General features: G+C 47.4%; 1 protein-coding gene across 1 annotated transcript; it reads right to left on the minus strand.

Annotated features, from left to right (window-relative positions):
* Positions 1-3139: 3139 nt before the first annotated feature.
* On the minus strand, positions 3140-18780 carry CTSE (cathepsin E). Its single transcript, XM_004578935.4, has 9 exons — positions 18656-18780; positions 18039-18195; positions 17436-17553; positions 16490-16608; positions 11239-11438; positions 6204-6326; positions 5229-5370; positions 5004-5102; positions 3140-4103 (listed from the first exon to the last, which is right to left on the minus strand). The coding sequence occupies exons 1-9, from the start codon at positions 18721-18723 to the stop codon at positions 3939-3941; spliced, it is 1191 nt and encodes a 396-aa protein (XP_004578992.1). The 5' UTR covers positions 18724-18780; the 3' UTR covers positions 3140-3938.
* Between the last annotated feature and the right edge of the window lie 263 nt (positions 18781-19043).

Raw genomic sequence — 19043 nt, forward strand, 5'->3', positions numbered from 1 at the left:
TCTTTCAGCCATACTCTGAGTAGGTCGGGCCCTTTGGGGCCTCAACATGAGTCCTTGCACTTCATCCATGGACATAAGACAAGGAGCACATGAAGATGTCAGACACTCAGCCAAAGGACTGTGGGGACTTTGAGGAGGCGGAGGAGAATTCCAAGTAGAAAATGCCAAGGAGGGTGCGGTGCAGAGGGGGGCTTTGAGTTGGAACTTGAAGCATGTGGCAGACTTGGACAGGTGCAGAAGGGGCACAGGTGGAGGAGGGAAGAGGCTGCCTGGTCAGAGAAGTGGATGGGGTAGGGGAGAAGGCATTGACTGGCAGAATGCACTAGGGAGCTCTGGGTTCCAGGAACCCCCTTTGATGCATATCCTTTGGGACTGGGAGTCCCATTGGTGAGCGTCCTTGAAAAAGCTCAGGGAAAATGAAATTAAAAAGGTAACTTTAGGGGCCCACATTTGTGGCATAGTGCATTAGTCCCAGATCCTCCACTTGCAATCCAGCTCTCTGCTAATGACTCAGGAAAGCAGCAGAAGATGGCATGAATGCTTGGGCCTCTGCACCCTTATGCGAGACTTGGATGAAGCTGCTGGTTTCTGGCTTTGGCATGGCTCAACACTGACTTTGAGGCCACCTGGGGAGTGAACCAGCAGATGGAAGCTCTTTCTCTGTAACTCAACCTTTGAAACAAATATTTTGTAAGAATTTTATTTTGGCACCAAAAATTGAAATTCATGTATAATTTTAATAGTATGTGTTTTGTTTTCTGTGAACTCTCTTCAAAGATTCATTGGATCATTTATTTGAGAAACCAATTGATGGAAGAGAGAGAGAGAGAAAAAGAGAGAGAGAGAGAGAGAGAGAGAGAGAGAGAGAGAATCTTCTATTTACTAATTCACTCTCCAAATGGGCTGTTTGTCAGGAGCCAGAAACTCCACCCTTGTCTCCCACGTGAGTGGCAGGGGCCCAATCTCTTGGGCCGTCACCCACTGCATTCCCAGGTGTGTTAGGAAGAAGCTGGATTGAAAGTGGAGCACCAAGAAAGCTCTTGATTATCCCTAAAGTTGGAGGAAAATGGTGTACACGTTTGCATGGGATGTAGGTGGTCAGGTGAAGCAGCGGGATGGGGTTGTGTTTCCTTGGCTGGGCACTCAGTGGGTGAGCGGGTCCCATGTGCCCGGCTCTTCAAGATTGGATCCCAAGCCGTGGAGCTAACTGCTGTGAGGGGCAGTGCACACTGCAGAGTCCGCCTTTGCAAGTCCAGATCTGCCCTGAGAGAAGGCTTTGAAGAAGAAACGGAGATTACGACAGTAAGAACCCACACTTGTAAAGTCTTCTCTGTATCACTGCGGTCGCTCAGGATTCAGTTCAGGTCCATCTGAACCCTAAAACACCAAAATGCTAATGCAGAGTTGTGCTAAGAGAATGGTTGTTTTTTTTTTTTTCTTTTTAGAATGTTTGTAATGTGCTTATATTTTACCTTGTAAGCAATAAATGCAGATGTTCGGTTAAAAAAAAAAAAAAGAAAGTGGAGCACCTGGGACTTGAATCAATACTCCAGCATGGCATGCTTGTGTTGCACGTGGCAGCTTGACCTGCTATGTTCTAACATTGGCCACTTCATGAACTTTATGAGGACCCCTCTTTGTCTCCCATGTCTTCACTATCCTAACACTTATCAGAAGGCACCACTTTGGGGTGCAGTGGCTCTCCCAGCACATAGTGCAAGTAAGAAAATGGGGATATCAGTGCATTTCAGGGTAGGCTTGATGAAAAGTGAGCCCAGGGTCAGCACATCCCAGAAGTTGTGCCAGTGTACATGTCCCTGGAGTAGAGCAGCAAGCCCTTAAGGAGCATGGAACAGGGGAGAGATGTGGTAAGAACTAGGTTTTAGGGTCACTCATCAGCCAGACACTGGGGGCTTTGGGGAAGGTGAACCAAGTCCGAGTGGATCAGGATGTTCTTGGAATATTCCTGGGGTGAAGTCACAGCCAGGGAGCTGGGGAGAAAGTGTCAAACCAGAGAAACATTTTGCTGACGGAGTCAGCAGGGCGGTTGTCAACATTGTCCCACGTTTGGCAGACATCGTGGTGCAGCTTAAGCCTCATTCCCACAGGCTCCACCCTCAGACTCAGGGACATGAGCACCAGGTCAGCATAGGCATTGGGGGCAGTCCTGGGCAGAAAGGCCCTGCAGGAGGGAGCCTGAAAGCTGCCATCCTAGGTGGGACCCTGTGCTGCTCTGGGGATGCCCTCAGCCAGAGAAGGGGTCACGAGCCTGTCTCTGGGCCTCCTCCCCCTGTGCCACCTGCCTGGGCAGACTCCATGAAGCAGATGCTGTTGTCACTCTGTCTTGTTCAGGCTGCTCCAGACTAATTCTGAAACTGGCATTCAGTAAATAAGACAAAACCATAAAGGCAGGGAAAAAGAGAAAAAGCATAAAAACAGGTGTGTGTGTACACATAGTCATGATCTACTCAGGACACGACACCTGTAGGGAAGGCCTAGCGTTTCCACGCTGGCAAATTCAGTCCCATCAGCTCAGCAAGGTGAATATCCCAGAGACAAGAAGGGTAGGGTTCAGGTGGGAATCCAGGCCATTTGATTGCCATCCTCCTGTGTTTTTAATGCTGTTTTCCCAGGCACATTGGCAGGGAGCTGGTTCAGATGTGGAACAACCAGGACTTGAACTGGGGCTCACATGGGATGCCAGTTGTCACAGGTGACTGCTGTACCTGCTATGCCACAATGCCAGCTCCAGCTGAGTGCTTTTCAGCAAGTCACCATCAATGAATATGGGAAGTATTAGTTAAAATACTGAATGATGATTGGGTGAGGTTGACAACTCCGAGTCCATTTGCCAACTACCAACAGAGGAGCACCAGACACCACCTGCCTCCTCCTAGGACACGACAGGATCACCCAGCACCTCTAGAAAGAAATTGTCACAAAATTAAGCCTGTGGATCTAGCTACCATTTTGTAGGTAAGATGGGCTCGGAGAAACACATTAGGCAACACTTAGGGATTTCAAACATTCCATCCCAGATGCAGTATAAGTCTGTCAATGAAAGAGACTTAGGAGACGTGGAATTTTCAGGTTTTATTTGAGTCCTGTTGTGGGCAAGTCCACTGTAGAAATGGTCAAACATTTGTAAGACAGTAGGAGGCACTGGAATTCAGGCTGCATCTTTAAGGACATTGGAAATATCTGGGACAAAGTGGTGTGAGGCTTGGAAGGAATTCCCAAATAATGCAAGTATGTGGAGCTGGAGAGAAGTAGGGTGGTGTGGGTAAAGCAGGGTGGTATGTATGGGTGGGTTGCTCGAGTTAGGTGGGAGTGCATGGTGATTTATGACAATGAAGTGTGTGTGTGTGTGTGTTGAAATTTGCATTCATTGTAGCCTGGACATGCAACTTAATTCTTAGGCTATCATGGAGGAAGTCTTAGTGTGTAAACTGTGTGTAAGGCTGTGTGTGTTCTCATGCAGTGTTTAGCCCTCATTCAAGTTGCAACGCTGGGAATAACTGAATTCCATGGAAAATGAGTTTTTAAAAATATTTATTTGTTATTTATTTGAAAGGGAAGCGTGACAGAGAGAGAAGGAGAGGGAGAGAAACAGATCTTTCATCTACTGGTTCACTCTGCAAATAGCCATAGGCCAAAGCCAGGAGTCTGGAATGGCATCTGGGTCTGCCAGGTGAGTGGCAGGGGCACAAAGACTCAGGCCACCTTCTACTGCTTTCCTAGGTGCATTAGCAGGGAGCTGATTGGAAGTGGAGCAGCCAGGACTCCAATATGGATATGGAACACCAACATCACAGACTGTTTAACCTACCGTGTTACAACACGGGCCTTAGAAGATGGCATTTTGACAGGTGTAAAGACTGCCTCAACCTAACAGGTACTACAGGTGTTGGGGAGGAAACAGAGATTCAGAAGCCTACTTAGGGAGCCGCCCGGGCCAGCCCCACACGGTTATTCCCACGGTCAAAGACAGAGTAAAACTGTCGAATGAAGACGTCCCCCAGGATCCAAAGGGGCCCAGCTGGAGGCTGGATGTCAAGGCCTTGGAAGCCACTGCTGCAAAACTCCATTCCATCCACAAAGTCCTGGGGTGGAAGAGAAGTATGTCAGTGACAAAGGAGGAGGAAGGAAGAGGTACTGTCTAGAAGCTGTCCTGTGTGGTGGTGGTGTCCAGCACCGAATGGCCTTGGGTAGTTGGCCTTGGGATGGCGTTAATGGGCAATTAAAGCGCCAGCCCTTAGTGTATACCTTGGCACCTCCGTTCTGGCACAGTCACTGTCACTGATGCCGTGGGTGACTCCAGGGTAGAACAAGTGTGCAAGGAGCTGCCAGATGGAAAATCCAGGTCATCACAGGTTCCCCACATACCAGGGCATGCCCTTTCTCCCTGGATTGCCTTCCAAAGATCGGAATTTACGGAAACAAGACATTTGCCTCCTTGAGGGAGCATGTTCATTTGAATGTTACAAGAAGTAGAAGAGGTCTTCAGAAAATTTGTGGAAAAGGTGCATTACAAATTAACAGGGCAAAGATTTTTGCACCAAAATAGATTGACCTTTTAATTCCAATTTTCACCAACTTTGGGAAGTCCCTTTGAGTAACCTTATTCTGATGGCCACTCTCTAGGAAAGCAGCCTGTATCTGGACCTAATTTACTTAAGCTCTGAGCCTCAATATTCTCATCTCTGAAATGGAATCATAGTATCTGCAGTCTGACTTGGTGGTTATGAGGATTCTGTCCATCATAATGCGCTGTCCTGTGGGTTCAGAAAGCTCTCCTGAAATGGCTTCCCAAAGTTTGCTGCTTCTTTGTGACAGAACTGGGAAACAGAACCAGGGGAAGGTCTTCCTGTGCCACCTCGGCAGAGAGTAGGAGGAGCCCTGGCAAAGACGCAGCCTAAGGGCAGGTGACAGTTTGAGTAGGGGAAGTGACAGACCTGGGGAGTAAGGCCCTGTGACTAGCAGAATGAGGAAACAGTCCTTACCAGCAGGGTGTAGGCAGTGGGGCTGAGAGTGTAGGAGACGCCATTGATGATGAAAGTGACATCTGGCATGATGTTGAGGTTGTCACACTCCACGCCATACTAAGACACAGCACAAGAAGCCATGCTGGGGCCACTTGTCTCCCTGGAGAAGGAGGGGCTCCGGCACCTTCCCCACCCCCCACCACATCCCACTTCCCCTCCACTCTGCACCATGCAGGCGCTCACTTCTCCATCCACAGGTGTTGCTCCGATGGCTGCTTGCAGCTGCTTGATTTTGTCTGGAGGGCCGGTGACAAGCGAGGTCCCTGTGTCCACAATGGCCTGGCAGCCCTCGGGGCAGAACATGGGTGACCCTCCCACCAGGATCCTGAGGGCCAAAGGAAGGATTGTGGTCAGCCCTGCAGCCTCTCCCTACTGGGTAACTAAGCCTTGCTCCCTGCTGCTTTGCTTTTTCCAGAGCCCCAGGCACAAGAGTAACAGCTGGTCCCTCCCAAAAAGGGAGTGTTTCTCAAATTGGAGGGCAGAGAGGACTGAACCCTAATAAAGGAGTATACTTGTTGTTTGACCCAGTACATGTGCATGCGCGTGCACGCACACAGAGGAAATACAGGCTGACATTTTCTATTGAATTTTATCTCCTTAAACAATGTAGATCATCTCCCCCCAAAATGATGCCTTGACCTTCAATGTGTTGCATTCCAGCACTTTCTAGCCCAGAGAGAGGGATGTAGCAGACAGACATCTAGTCCCTATCTCCGATTACTCCATGCTGGGACACTGCATATGTTGTAGGCTCAGGTTCAGTGACACTCCCCACTGAGACCCTTGATGGCTGCTGTGCCATGCTGAGCTTCTCTCGCAGGTGCCAACACCTTCCACTTCCCATGCAGTGATCCATAGGCATGTCTGACCTTCCATCAAGCTCTGCAAAGGCAAATCTAGGTCCTATTCCCATTGCTGTCTCTGTCCACTCAGCCTTGGCTTTGTGTGTGCATCAATGTTGAAGGACAAACGGCAGTGCATCCCAAGGAAGCTGCACCTGCTGCTGGGATGCTCATGCTGTTTTTGGTACCTCCCCTGGCCACCTCTGCATCCCCAGCCTGCAGTGAGGCTCCCGGTATCGCCTTCCAACCACCCAATCTGAGTCTTGCCTGTGAGGGGCTCACCCATGGCACTGACCACCCCATGGAGGATACTCACTCATCCAGTGCGATCTGCCAGTAGCCTTGCTTAGTGACGGGGACCCAATTCAGACTCCCAGAGAAATGGGAGGAGTCGTAGCCTCCAAAGGTCAGCTCACTCCCTGAGCCACCTTCTGGGTTACTGCAGGGAGAGAGAGGAGCAGTGTTGAGGAAGGGCCACCCTCTCTTTGGTAACCCCACAGCCAAGACTTGGTGGCTTGACCTGGACACTCAGGACAAAAATAAGAACACAACTTCTAGGCCTAGCACGATGGCCTAGTGGCTAAATCCTCGCCTTGCATGTGCTGTGATCCCATATGGGCACTGGTTTGTGTTCCGACTGATCCACTTCCCATCTGGTTCCCTGCTTGTGACCTGGGAAAGCAGTAAAAGATGGCCCAAAGTCTTGGGACCCTGCACCCATGTGGGAGACCTGGAAGAGGCTCCTGGCTCCTAATTCCGCTGTTGCGACCGCTTGGCAAGTGAACCAATGGATAGAGCATCTTTCTTTCTCTCCTTCTCTCTGTAAATCTGCCTCTCAATACATAAATACATACATACATACATAAACAAATAAATAAATAAATAAATCTTTTTTAAAAGATCATAACTTCCAACCCCTGCAAGCTACTTAGTATGGGCACTTTTTAAAAATGTTTATGTATTTATTTGAAAGGCAGAAAGACACACATGGAAACAAGCCTAAAGGCCTTCTGTTTTGGTGGCTCATTCCCCAATCAAATGTCCACAACAGCTGCGGCTGGGTCAGGCCAAAGCCAGGAACTAGGAACTCCATGTGGGTCTTCCTCATGGATGGCAGGGGATCAACTCCCCAAAGCATCAACACCGCCTCCCAGGGTATAAATTAGCAGGAAGCTGGAGTTGGGAGCAGAGCAGGGACCGGAAGAAACCCAGGTAGACTGACACCAAACTCAGGCATTCCAGCTGGTATTTGCAAGAATAGAAATGGTACTACTCAGTGATGTGTTAGTAGTCCTGCTTCTTGGAAAGAAAGGTTACGGGGGGGGGGGGGGTAATTGGGTGTGGCAGGCAAGCCACACAGAACCAAGGCCAAAGTCAGCCAGGATGCACACACACTGTGATCTGAAGCATCCCCAAAGTCACCCTTTTCCATAGTGCAAAGGTCTTCCAAAAACATGAAAGAAGGAACTAAAAGAGAAATTTTGGGGACTGGCATTACCGTGTAATGGGTTAAGCTGTTGCCTGTGATGCCAACATCCCTTTTGGGCAATGATTCAAGTCCTAGCAACTCTATTTCTGATCTAGCTTCCTGCTAATGTTCCTGGGAAAGCAGCTGTAGATGGCTCCAGTGCTTGGGTTCCTGCACCTGTGTGGGAGACCTAGATGAAATTCCTGACTCCTGGCTCCTGGCTTTGGCCTGGTCCAGCCCCAGGCCAAATGCTGCCATCAGGAGAATGAAGAAGCAGACAGAAAATCTCTCTTTCTCATTTCCTCCTTCTTTTCTTTGTCACTCTGCCTTTCAAACAGGAAAATGAGTCTTTAAAAAATTAGAGAGATTTCTTTTGGTTCTAAGTACATGTTTATATTTAAGTAGTACATCCTCCTATCTTCCCTTCGTGGTTGCAGTGGTAGGTGGAGTTTCTGTATTAGTCACTCTGCTGTGTAAGTAGAGGAAAGACAATGTGAATGCAGCATGACAATACAGCAAGGGTTTTGGTCAGTTTTCCTTGGTTTGGATTGCTCATGTCATACTCTATCACCTAGAAGAATTCTGGGGGAACAAGGCATGTTTTCAGGATGAAAGAGTTAGAGAAATACAGAACTGCATTGCAAGGCAGAAGAGTGAAGTGGTAGGGACCCAAGTGTCTACAGGACTTTTAGGGAAGTGGATTTGGAGAGGCGAGGGGGAAGCACCTGACACTTGCTGGTGGCCTCTGCTGCGCATCCTACCTACCTAACCTTACTTGACTCTTACACTGCGTTCCAATTTTAGTATATGTGCTGCCCAAGTGAGCACTGACTCTTCCATCTCGCTGGTGTCCATTTGAGGGAACTGAGGCACAGGGAGAAGAATTAACGTGTGTTGGGACTTCAGAAAGTTCATGGAAAATGAACATCATGAAAAAACTTTGCAAGATTCAAAAAAAATTTTGCACCAGAATAAATTAATTGTTTAATTTCATTTTTTTTTCCCCACAAAATTTTTCTAACACCCTTGGAAGTGAGGGGTTTAAGTCAAGCCTGTCTGACTCCTGAGTCTATGGTATTTCCCATCACAGCTCATGCTGGAAGGGAGCAGACCACCCAGCAAGCAGGACAAAAGGTGTGAAGGCGACCTGCCTCTCTCCCCACGCCGTAGTGCAGCCCAGTCTGGCCCTGGCTGCAGCCGTGTGTGAGGGCCAGGGATAGAGCAGCAGCACATCTGGACAGGGTACACTCGGGCTCCCCTTGTGGAGGTGGGGACCTAAGAGGAACGGACAGGGTGAGCTCAGGTCAGGAAGGGGTTGGGCAGGAGGAAGGGCTCTCCTCCTGAAGGCACCTCTCCTGAACCCCTAGGACAGAGCACCTTCCCCACTATAAAGGACAGTTCTTTGTCTACATTGTGGTCAAATGGCAGGTATTTGGCCTGAAGGTTAAGCCACAGTTGAGACACCGCCCCCCAGTCCCTTGTCAGAATCCAAGGGTTAAATTCCCTGCTCTTGACTTCGGCTTCCTGCTTTTACAGGCTCTGGAAGCAGTGTTAATGGTTCAGGCAGGTGGGAACCCTGCCACCCTTGTGGGAGACTTGGACTGATTCTTGATTACTGGCTTCAGCCCAGACCAGGCCTGGCCTGACAGGTACTTGGGGGACAAAGCCACAGGTGGAAGTTTCACTCTCAAATGAATTAATTAATAACTTGTAAAATATATGCCAGGGACCCCAAAAAGCATCTGGAGATCATGTACTGTGAATAAACTATACATAGATTTCAAAATCGTTTTGCACCAAAATAAATTTTTCCTTTAATCCCATCTCTTCACTTTTTCAAATATTGTTATTAAAATGTAGTATGCATATCAACAAATGCACATAAGTGTATAGATCAAGGAAGGTTTTTTGTTTTGGTTTTTGCCAGCTGATCGATCTCATAACCTAATTTAACTTTCAGAAGCATTCTTGTATGCTGGGGTCCATGCAGTGGGTGTGGATGACACGAAGGTGTGAAGAGAACAGCTCCCTTGTTTGGCAAGGCCCAGGGGAGCTTCCAGCTGTTTGGCAAGGCCCGGAAGATGTCTCTCTGACCACCTTGACTCTGTTTCATCCCCCGGTTGCATGGATACTCGAGCACCCCACTAAGAATTCTGTAATCTATTGAGGCATTGTTGTTTGCCCCTGTGAGACGGTTTTTGCAACCGATGTGAGCTTGAGAGTTAATGTCACTGATAATGTCTTGCTGAGTGGGCCTTTGATAATTTACACACAGGAGCACAATTAAGCCCATGCCATTTTTGGATATCTTATTGGGTACTTAACCATTGCCTCAGAATTTGGCCCAGACATGTAGCACTCCTTCTGGGAAGGGGCTTGAAAATATCCTAAATATTAATGCAAGTGATGGGAGTGAGAGCTGAAACTGCTATGGCAATAAATATAGTTATTGTTATCTCAAAGGCTAGTCTGTCTTTGCAATTTTTTTTGAGCATAGAAAATATAACTGTTTTAGCCACTTTTATAATTGTTAGCTAGAGGAATTTCGGATGCTTTTATTAAAGACAAATGCTTTTAGTTATTGTTTCATTGTTTATGGGGTTGTAGAGCCTATAGTTGTAGGGGGATTTAACATTTGAAACTTCTGTTTTAGATTTTACATTTTTTCCCGTGTAACCTATTTTCCCACTAAATAATGGATAAATTGTAGAAATAGAAATGTGGTAGGAATGTACTACTGATTAGCAGGTAATTACATGTGCCTTGGCCTTGGAGTCCTGGCTGTTGCTCCATGGCTACTATTGAAGAATGAATAATGGCTTGCTTTGAAGAATATGAATACAGTATTTTGCAGAATTATCTTTAGGGGCACCTGCTTAGCCCTGAAGTGCAGATGGAATGACCAAATGTCTGTACATGCCCCCTTAGTCTTGAAGTAAAAATAGAACAATTAGTTGCTTGTGTAGAAGCTTGTGAGGTGTTTGAGTAAATAAAAAGGACAGCCCTTTCTTGAGCTGTTGTGAGAGCACGCCAAGTGACAGTGTCTGTGTCTTCCTTTATCGCCAACTCCACGCACCCTTCCCGAGCTCTGAACTCGGCTGGAGCTGGACTCCGGCACTTGTATAACAAAATTTGCCATCCTCAGCTTGTGAGAGCACAGCTCAGTGTGAAGCATGGTCACATTGTTACACAGCCTGTCTCCAGGCCTTCATTTTGTGGAAGTAAAACTCCACACCTGTCAAAGGAGAACTCCCTACTTCCCCTGCTTGAGACCCCACTAACCCCCATCCTACTTTCTGTCTGCATAAATTGAACAACTTCCAGATGCTTTGTCACGTAGCCTTTATGTCCTGGCTTATTCCATTGGGCTTGATGTCCTCAAGTTTCATTGGTGTTGGAGCCTGTGTCAGAGTTTCCTTCCTTTTAACGCCCAAGTGATAATCTACCATACATACCACATTTTAGTGTGCACTTATTTTCATTGTCAGCTTACTTTGCAATTTTTCTGGCCTCTTCTTCCCAGTCCCCTCCCACCTGGGAACTGTCTTCCTTGTTTCATTTTGTGCTAACAGCTAGCATCATAGACAATATGCTCAGCGTGTAATAGCAGTGTGTGATATTTATTGATTGATCAGTGAACAGCCAGTCTCTGTAATTCCTGCAATTGAACTCAGCATGGTAAGTTTACAAAGTGCTAATTCACAGCTGTTTTCTGACGTGAACCCCCCTTTACTTGGTGTGGAGGGGTAAGTGTTCTGTCGCGGATCACCCAGCTGGTAATGAGCAAGGCAAGAGCTCTATCCCAGACTTCTGAATGCTAAGCCCCACGTGGTCTCCCCAAAGTCACAACTGACCCTTACCCGGTAGGCCTGCTGGGTCTTACCTGCTCATGTAGACCGAGAACATCGGTAGGCTGACCAGGTTCTGGGCCATCATGTTGTCAAACACGGGCGTCACTCCTCCAACAGCCAAGGACGGGTATCCCAGGCCCAGGATGCCATCAAACTCTGCATTCACAAAGGTCTGGCCCGGCTCCTTGACACTTTCTCCAAACTGCTGGCCCACCACGGTCAGTCCTTCCACCTGGCAAGGGAAGCCCCAGGATTCCCGGATTCTGTCTGTTCTCAAACTACTTCCTCCCTCCCCTTGTCAGCCTCCCCCAGTGCCATCTCAACCTTCACTGGTATGACTGGCACAAGGGCTCTTGTCGTGTTTCTGCCACTTAAATTTTTATATAAACTGTTTGAGTTGAAACAATACAGAGATCATTCATGTCCAGTTCTGTAACTGAACATCCCATGGATCCAGCCTCAGAGGCCCTTTGCTTCCTGCCAATCACTGCACCCTCCTCTTCTGGCTCCCAACTACATATGTTCCTCTAGTCTATTTTTCATCAGTGGAATCATCCAGTATGAACTCTTGTTTCTAGCTTCTGTCCCTCAGCATGGTGCCTGCTCATGCTATAGCCATTTGTTTATTCTTATTACTGTGCCATGGTATGAATACACAATGGCATGCATATCCACTCTTAATCATTGATAGAAATGTGATTTGTTTCCTCCATTTCACTACTGCCCCGAGTGCTGCTTTTGTATATATCTTTTGCTGAATGTCTTTCTGTATTTCTGTTGGATATATGTCTACAAATAAAATCACTGAGTTACAGAGTATAATAGTGTCTTCCTGAGTAAACAGTGTTGCAGAATTGTCCACAATGATACTACCAGCCAATACTTCTACTATCAGTATTTACAGGTTCCGTTACTCCTTATCCTCACCAACACTAGATACTGCCTGCTGTTGCTGTTCTGGTTTTCTAGTTGATATGAAAAATGGCTACACACAGGCTTTAACTTTTATGTCCTGATAATAAGGACACTTGCACAATCTCTTTTGTAAAGGGGGTGGTTTGCATTTTTCTTGCTACTAGTTTCTAGCAGCTAGTCCTTTGTTGGTGTTCATGGGAGGAGATTTTACTTCTTAATAGTACCGTTTTCTTGAGTAGAAGATACGAATTTTTACTCCCTTAACTGTATCTTCATAAATATCTTAACTTTATTGTATTCATCAACAAATTTACCAACTTCTTTATTATTAGTGATTTTTGCAACTTGTTCTGGAAGTTTCTGCCTACCCTAATGTCATAAAGACATTTATCTCTGCTTTTTTTCCACAGTTTTATTGTTTGACTTTCTTGTTTAGGTCTGTGATCTATCTGGTGTTTGACAATGTGTGGAGGAGGATTCAAGCTTCATTTTTCTCTATATCCATATTCAAATGACCCAGCACTATTATACCATCATTTCCTCCACTGACTGTAACAGTATGTCCAACATAAGTCAAATGGATGCATAGGCAGCGTCTCAATTTTTTTTGTTTGTTCTAAATGTGTATTTTTTTATTCCTATGCCAACACCACAGTGTCTCATTATTAAACCTTTATAGTATGTCTTAATATTTGGCAAGTGTTTTGCTTCAACAAGATTGGAACATATATTCATTTCTAACAAAAATTGCTGCTATTTTGACTGGGCGACATTTATAAATCATTTGGAAGTACTTGACTTCCTTATAAAGCTATACCATTCAATCCATGAGAATAGTTTATCTTTTAATTCATGTCAGTCTTCTTTTAATTACATCCAGTAATGTTGTTTGGTTTTTAGAGTAGAGGTCTTGCACATTTTTTGTTAAGTTTACTTCAAGGTAATTGAGATGTGTGATAATATAGTGTCATTAAAGTCTATATTCAAGGGCCTGGCACAGTAGCCTAGTGGCTAAAGTCCTCACCTTGAACACACTGGTATCCCATATGGGCACCGGTTTTAATCCCTGCAGCTCCGATTCCCACCCAACTCCCTGCCTGAGGCCTGGGAAAGCAGTTGAGGATGGACCAAAGCCTTGGGATCTTGCACCCACATGGGAGACCTGGAAGAAGCTCCTGGCTCCTGGCTTCAGATAGGCTCAGCTCCGTCCGTTGCAACCTCTTGGGGAATGAATCATCGGACTGAAGATCTTTGTCTCTCCTCCTCTCTGCATATCTGACTTTCCAATAAAAATAGATCTTTTTAAAAAATCTACATTCATTTGCTTTTCCTGTTAATTAGAAATGACATGACTTTTGTATATTAATGTCATATTCAGCATCCTTGCTAAATTCACTTATTAATCCCAATATTCTTTTGTTGTTTTAAAAGATATATTTATTTTTACTGCAAAGTCATATATACAGAGAGAAGAAGAGACAGACAGAAAGATCTGTCCGATGATTCACTCCTCAAGTGGCTGTGACTGTGGTCAGAGCGGCATCAAACTGAAGCCAGGAGCCAGGAACTTCTTCCGGGTCTCCCACATGGGTGCAGGGTCCCAAAGCTTTGAGCCATCCTTGACTGCCTTCCCAGGCCACAAGCAGGGAACTGGATGGGAAGCAGGGCTGCTGGGATTAGAACTAGCGCCAATGTGGAATTCCAGCACATTCAAGGCAAGGACTTCAACAGCTAGGCTACCACACCAGGCCCTAATCCCAATATTCTATCTACTATTTTTGGATTTTCTACCTGGAGAATCTTGTCAATATATTAATTACAGTAAGTGTTATTTCTTCCTTTCTGATGTTAATGCCCTTCATTATTTTTTTTTCTTGCCCTATTACACTGGTTATAATTGCCAGTACCTGTTGAACAGAGGCAGGGGTTACCATTCTGGATATCAAGAATTCTCTCACTCCCTCACCATGAAGTATGCAATCAGCTATGGCTGCTTTGTCGGTGTTTTTATCAGGTTAAAACGCTACTTTACTGTCCCAGTTCACTGAGAATTTCTTTAGGTGATGAATAGGTATTCGGTTTTAATGACACATGTTTTGTGATGTATTGTTTTATTCTTTTAGGTGATAAACTTGGGATACATTTCCTATACATTACAAGACTGAATCTGCTAATATTTTGTTTAGAACTTTTACATTCCTGATCATAGGAGAAATTGGTCTATAATTCTAATTTCTTTTCAGTTTTCTAGTCTTTTTTTTTTTTTTTTGCACTGAAATAAACTATTGCTTTTTCCTAATCCCTATTAATTCTGCTAAAACCTCATTGTGCCCTTTCCAAATGTTGTTGTTAGAGTTATCTGGCTTCATAAGATGAGCGATCCTTCTGTACCGGTTATGAGGAAGGGCTTCTGTAAGTCTGGTGTAATTTCTTGCTTTAAATGTTTAGAAGTAATTGCCAGCAAGGCTCCCTGGGCTTGGAGATTCTTTTGTAGAAAGATTACTAAGCACAGAACCAATATTTAAAGTAGATACTGGGCATTCACACTTTTTTTTTTCTTACATCAATTTTGGTAAACTGCCCTTCTTAAGATACTGATTTTTTAAAAAATAGAAAGTCTATCAGTATATTAAACTCATGTTTATGCATGCAGGGTTTTTGGTACTGCCCTATTTTTCATTTCTAATGTTGTTAAGTTGCATTTTCTTCCCTTTTTTCTCCATTAATCTGCTAGGAGTTTATTGATTTTACTACCTCTTGCCAAGAGTTAACTTTTGGTTTTGTGGGTTTTCTCTATTATGTGGCTTTCCTGTTTCACTGGTGTTCTCTTTGCATTTCCTTTTTTTTTTAAAGATTTATTTATTTTTTATTGGAAAGTCATAATACTTTTATTTCCTTCATCCTATTTTGTTTGGAGTTGATTTGTGTGGTAATTAGTTTGTGGCTTGTTTTCATGTTGTTTTTGCTTCTTGAAGTAGGAAGTTAGCTCATTGGATTTCCAGCTTTTATATCCATCCACACGTTTCTGGCTGTAAATGTCCTTTTGAGGACTGCGCTATGTCTGCACAAGGGGACACATGTATGTACCTGCATGTGTGGTTGTGTAACTGATATTTAGTGATATGTCTGTGTGAACGCTGAAGAATGTCCTTTCCATACTGGTGCCTGCGGTGTCGGCAGCAGAAAAGGAAAATGTGAACTAGGAGAAGGGCCACTTAGAACCCCGGGAGGCAAGGCACACTGGAGCCTACCTTAATTTCTCAATACTCCCAAGCCTCCAACCTCAACGAAGTGGAATCTGCAGCAGAAGGTGCCAACCCAGAGGAGGACAAGGCCTGGCCCGGAGCCAGGAGAGCTAGGGGAGGAAGAAGTGTAGTCGTGACTGCTGAACTCCCTCTTGTAGCACGGGGCAGGGGCGGAGGGTGGAGTGTTTTGTCTTGTGGTTAAGCTGCCACCTGGAATGTCTCTGTACCACATCAGAATGCCTGGGTTTGGTACCTGGTTCCAGCTCCTAACCCTAGCTGCCTGCTCATGCAGACAGAGGGAGGCAGCAGGGATGGTTCCAGTGACTGGGTTCATGCCACTCCTGGGTGAGGATGGCAGGGAGGGGATACCAACTTGAATTTCTGGCTTCAGTCTAGCCTCCTTGTGGGCATTTGCGGGAGTGAGCCGATGGATGGGATTAATCTCTCTCTCTCTCTCTCTCTCTCTCTCTCTCTCTCTCTCTCCCCAAAAACTCTCTTCCATGTCAATTCCAGTTCCTTCCTTGTTTTCTAGATGTTCTCACTGCGATCAGTTAGGATATAGCCTTCCAACAGTTTTGAACCTTTACATTCATTTATATAGAGAGAGTGTGTGTACAGTTCCAACAGAGAAAGCAGCCACTATTTTAGCTGTGCGCTACTGTGCCTGATATCCTCCACAATGATGGTGTTTTACTGTCCCTGCTGTTTTCCACATACTAATACATCATGTCCCCACCTGCTGTGATGAAAGCTGGGCTCTGTGGGCCTTGAAGTCCCGCAGAACTGAAAAAGTTTTCACTTGGAGCAGGTCAGTCTCTCATTCCCCAAGGCCTGGCTACCCAGGCGGAACCAGGATTCTCCCAGTTCCCTGGCCCTTGAGCCCTGGCTCAAGGCAGAACCCTGTTTTGCTCCTTGATGTGCCACAGGCTTCGCTCCCTCTGCCCTGCTTCCTGCAGGCATGTCCCCAGCCAGGACCTAGGCTGCCATCCACCTGCTGCTGTGCATGAACAAGCCCCGCCCTCTTTCACCTCTACCCAAGGCAGAGCTGAGTTTCTGCTCTAAGACCTGAGCACAAGGCTCCCATTCCCAGTAGAGAGAGCAAAGGAGCTGGACTCGCACTCACGGAGACTTGGTCAGAGCCGATGATTCCGGTCAAGCTCCCGGTGCCGTAGGCAATGGAGAAAGGAGTGCCCACCTCGGTATAGGTGTTGGACTGGGAAGGGCGGAACTGGGGGTGCGTCTCTGGAAAGCAAGGGTACTGCTTTTATTGACCGAGGCCACCAGGAGTGCAGGGTCTCTCTCTTCCTTGCCTGAGGGCCCTTGCACAGGTCTGTCCTGCCCCTCCCTCCAGCCACAGGTATGGCCTAATTGGGAACCAAATTGTTGTCCTGGCACACCTGACTGCCCGCAATGACCTCATGAGGCACACCAAGATAAGCCCCATTTATCAGGCGCCAGCATCGGTCTTTGGATGGTGTGGGGCAGAGGCCGGCCTTCCGGGGGGAGAAGCAAGGAATAAAAATTGCCACCCCAGGAGATTAGGCTCCCCACTTCCATCCAAGCTTCAGACCCCTAGTTTAGGGTTCCAGAAAGTGTCTGGGGCTCGTCTCACCTCTCTCTTGAGCTCTTTTTGTGATCCTCACTGAAACTCTAGCCAAACGGACCCACCCATGTTCATGTGCCCTGCCAGCCCCACCTCTGGGGCACTGGGAGATAGGGCCCCAAGCTGCCTGCCTGCTGAGAAATTGTCAACTGAATGGACCTTCCCCCATGTGCCTTTGGGTGTTCCAAAGGAAGTGAGTCATGGAGTAAAAGATTTCTCTTTTCAGAGACTGAGTTTCTTCTCATTAATTCTGATTCACAATAAATTCGTCATCTTGCACAACAGTCACACCTTGCCTCTCTCCTTGTCTCAGCCCTGTATTCGGTGTCAGCAGTTCCAGGATGGACTCAAGAGATTGGGAGGGAACACTGAGGGCCCCAGGGGTAGAAAGCTCCCTTTCCCCTTGGGGAGGGCCTCCCAAGACTTGCCTCAACCATTTCCCACAGGATCTCCCAGTCCCACTTACGGCAGGCGGGGCTGGTGCAGTATACAGACGGTACCCAGAGGTTGGAGGAACCTGTGTCGAAGATGACGGTGAAGTTCTGTGGCGGGGAGCCGATAGAGATGGTGCCAAAATACTCCATCTGTGAGGAGGGAGGGCACATCACTTTGGGGATGGGTGCAGGGCTCCCCAGGGCCAGGGCTTCGGGGAGTTTTAAGGCTGGGAAATAAAGGTAAAAGGAGCAGGGAGAAGACTGTGAGAGAGATCAAATCAAGCTGCCAGCTGCCATGCTTGGACTCCTCTTATGTGACACTGATTGTCCGTGCTTTGTGGGCCAGGCAGGGGAGGGGTCTGCCTCTCCCACACCAGGGAACTGGGCTGACAGAAGTCAGCACTTGGCTGAGAGCAGAGCAAGGCCCTCCCCCTGGGGATGCTTTGTTGTGCTGACAGCCCTCCACCTGAAGCACACGGGGCCTTGCTTAGCCAGGTGCAGAGGAACCTAGGAAATGAGCCCACATGCATCACCCAAGCCAAGGAGTATGTGGTGGCTTCAGTGCTGCTGGGGTGTGGCTCTGGCTGGGTCCTGAGCCTGAGCCCTCCTGCCCGTCCCAAACCAGGGGGCCTCACATCCAAGTAGTTGATGAGGGGCTCGTTGGTACTTGGCTGCACGGTGCAGGACTCCGTGTACTGGATCATGTCCAACTGATGGGATTTCCAGAACTCCGAGAGCTTGCCCTGGGCCCTCAGCTTCTTCCGGAGAGACTGCTGCCTTCTGAGGGGTACCCTGAGGATGAAGTCAGTGTGAGGAGGGCGGCGGTGGGAGGCTTTGCCTCCCTCATCTCCCCCTCTCTCCAGCGCTGTTTCTCTGAGGGTAGCTAGCGTATGACGCAAGAGGGTCCCGTGAGTTCCCAGGCTTCGGCCTGAACCTGCCTGCTGCTATGGAAATTCCCAGTCTCAGAGTGGAGCTGCCTCTCCTTCCTGCAGACTGGCTTTCTGGAATCTTCTAGAGAGAGCTGGCTGGGAAGAACAGAGGAACTCTCAAGGCAGTGCTGACCAGGATCTTGGGAAAGGACTAGAATGCTGTAAGCTACGCCAGCAGCCACTGGTCCCTGTTCTGCGGCTGCACCAGCTGGGTGGTGCCGCCACTTGGAGAAAGGCCACCCACAGGGACCGACTCACAATGTCCTCTGTGTCCTCATCATCTGCTGGGGCAGATGAACGCAATGCAGGAGGCATGGTCTCACCTGTGAAGGGGTCCTTGCGCTTGTCCCACGTCAAGGAACAGCAGCAATAAAAGCAGCAGCACCTTCATGGTGGGTTGGGCTGGCAGCTTCCCCCTGGCTCTGCCGCAGCCTGGCTGGCCCCTTCCTTTCTCCTCTGGAGTGCACAGGGTGAAAGACCCAACTCTCCCTTAGTCTGAGACAAGCCCTGCCCAGCCCCGTCTGAAGGCCCAATGATAAGGCTTTGGAGTCAATAGCCATGCCCAGGGTAAACACAGAGTATGGAACAGGCCGTGCCTTCCTCCTGCAAAGCGAATGTGTTTTTAGACCTGGCCAGGGTCCCTGCACCCTGAGACAGGGAGGGTGGCCCCAGGGACTGAGGCACAGCATTCTGACCCCTGAAAACTGGGTC

Source organism: Ochotona princeps, chromosome 10 (genome assembly GCF_030435755.1).
Source record: "Ochotona princeps isolate mOchPri1 chromosome 10, mOchPri1.hap1, whole genome shotgun sequence".
NCBI classification, from domain to species: domain Eukaryota; kingdom Metazoa; phylum Chordata; class Mammalia; order Lagomorpha; family Ochotonidae; genus Ochotona; species Ochotona princeps.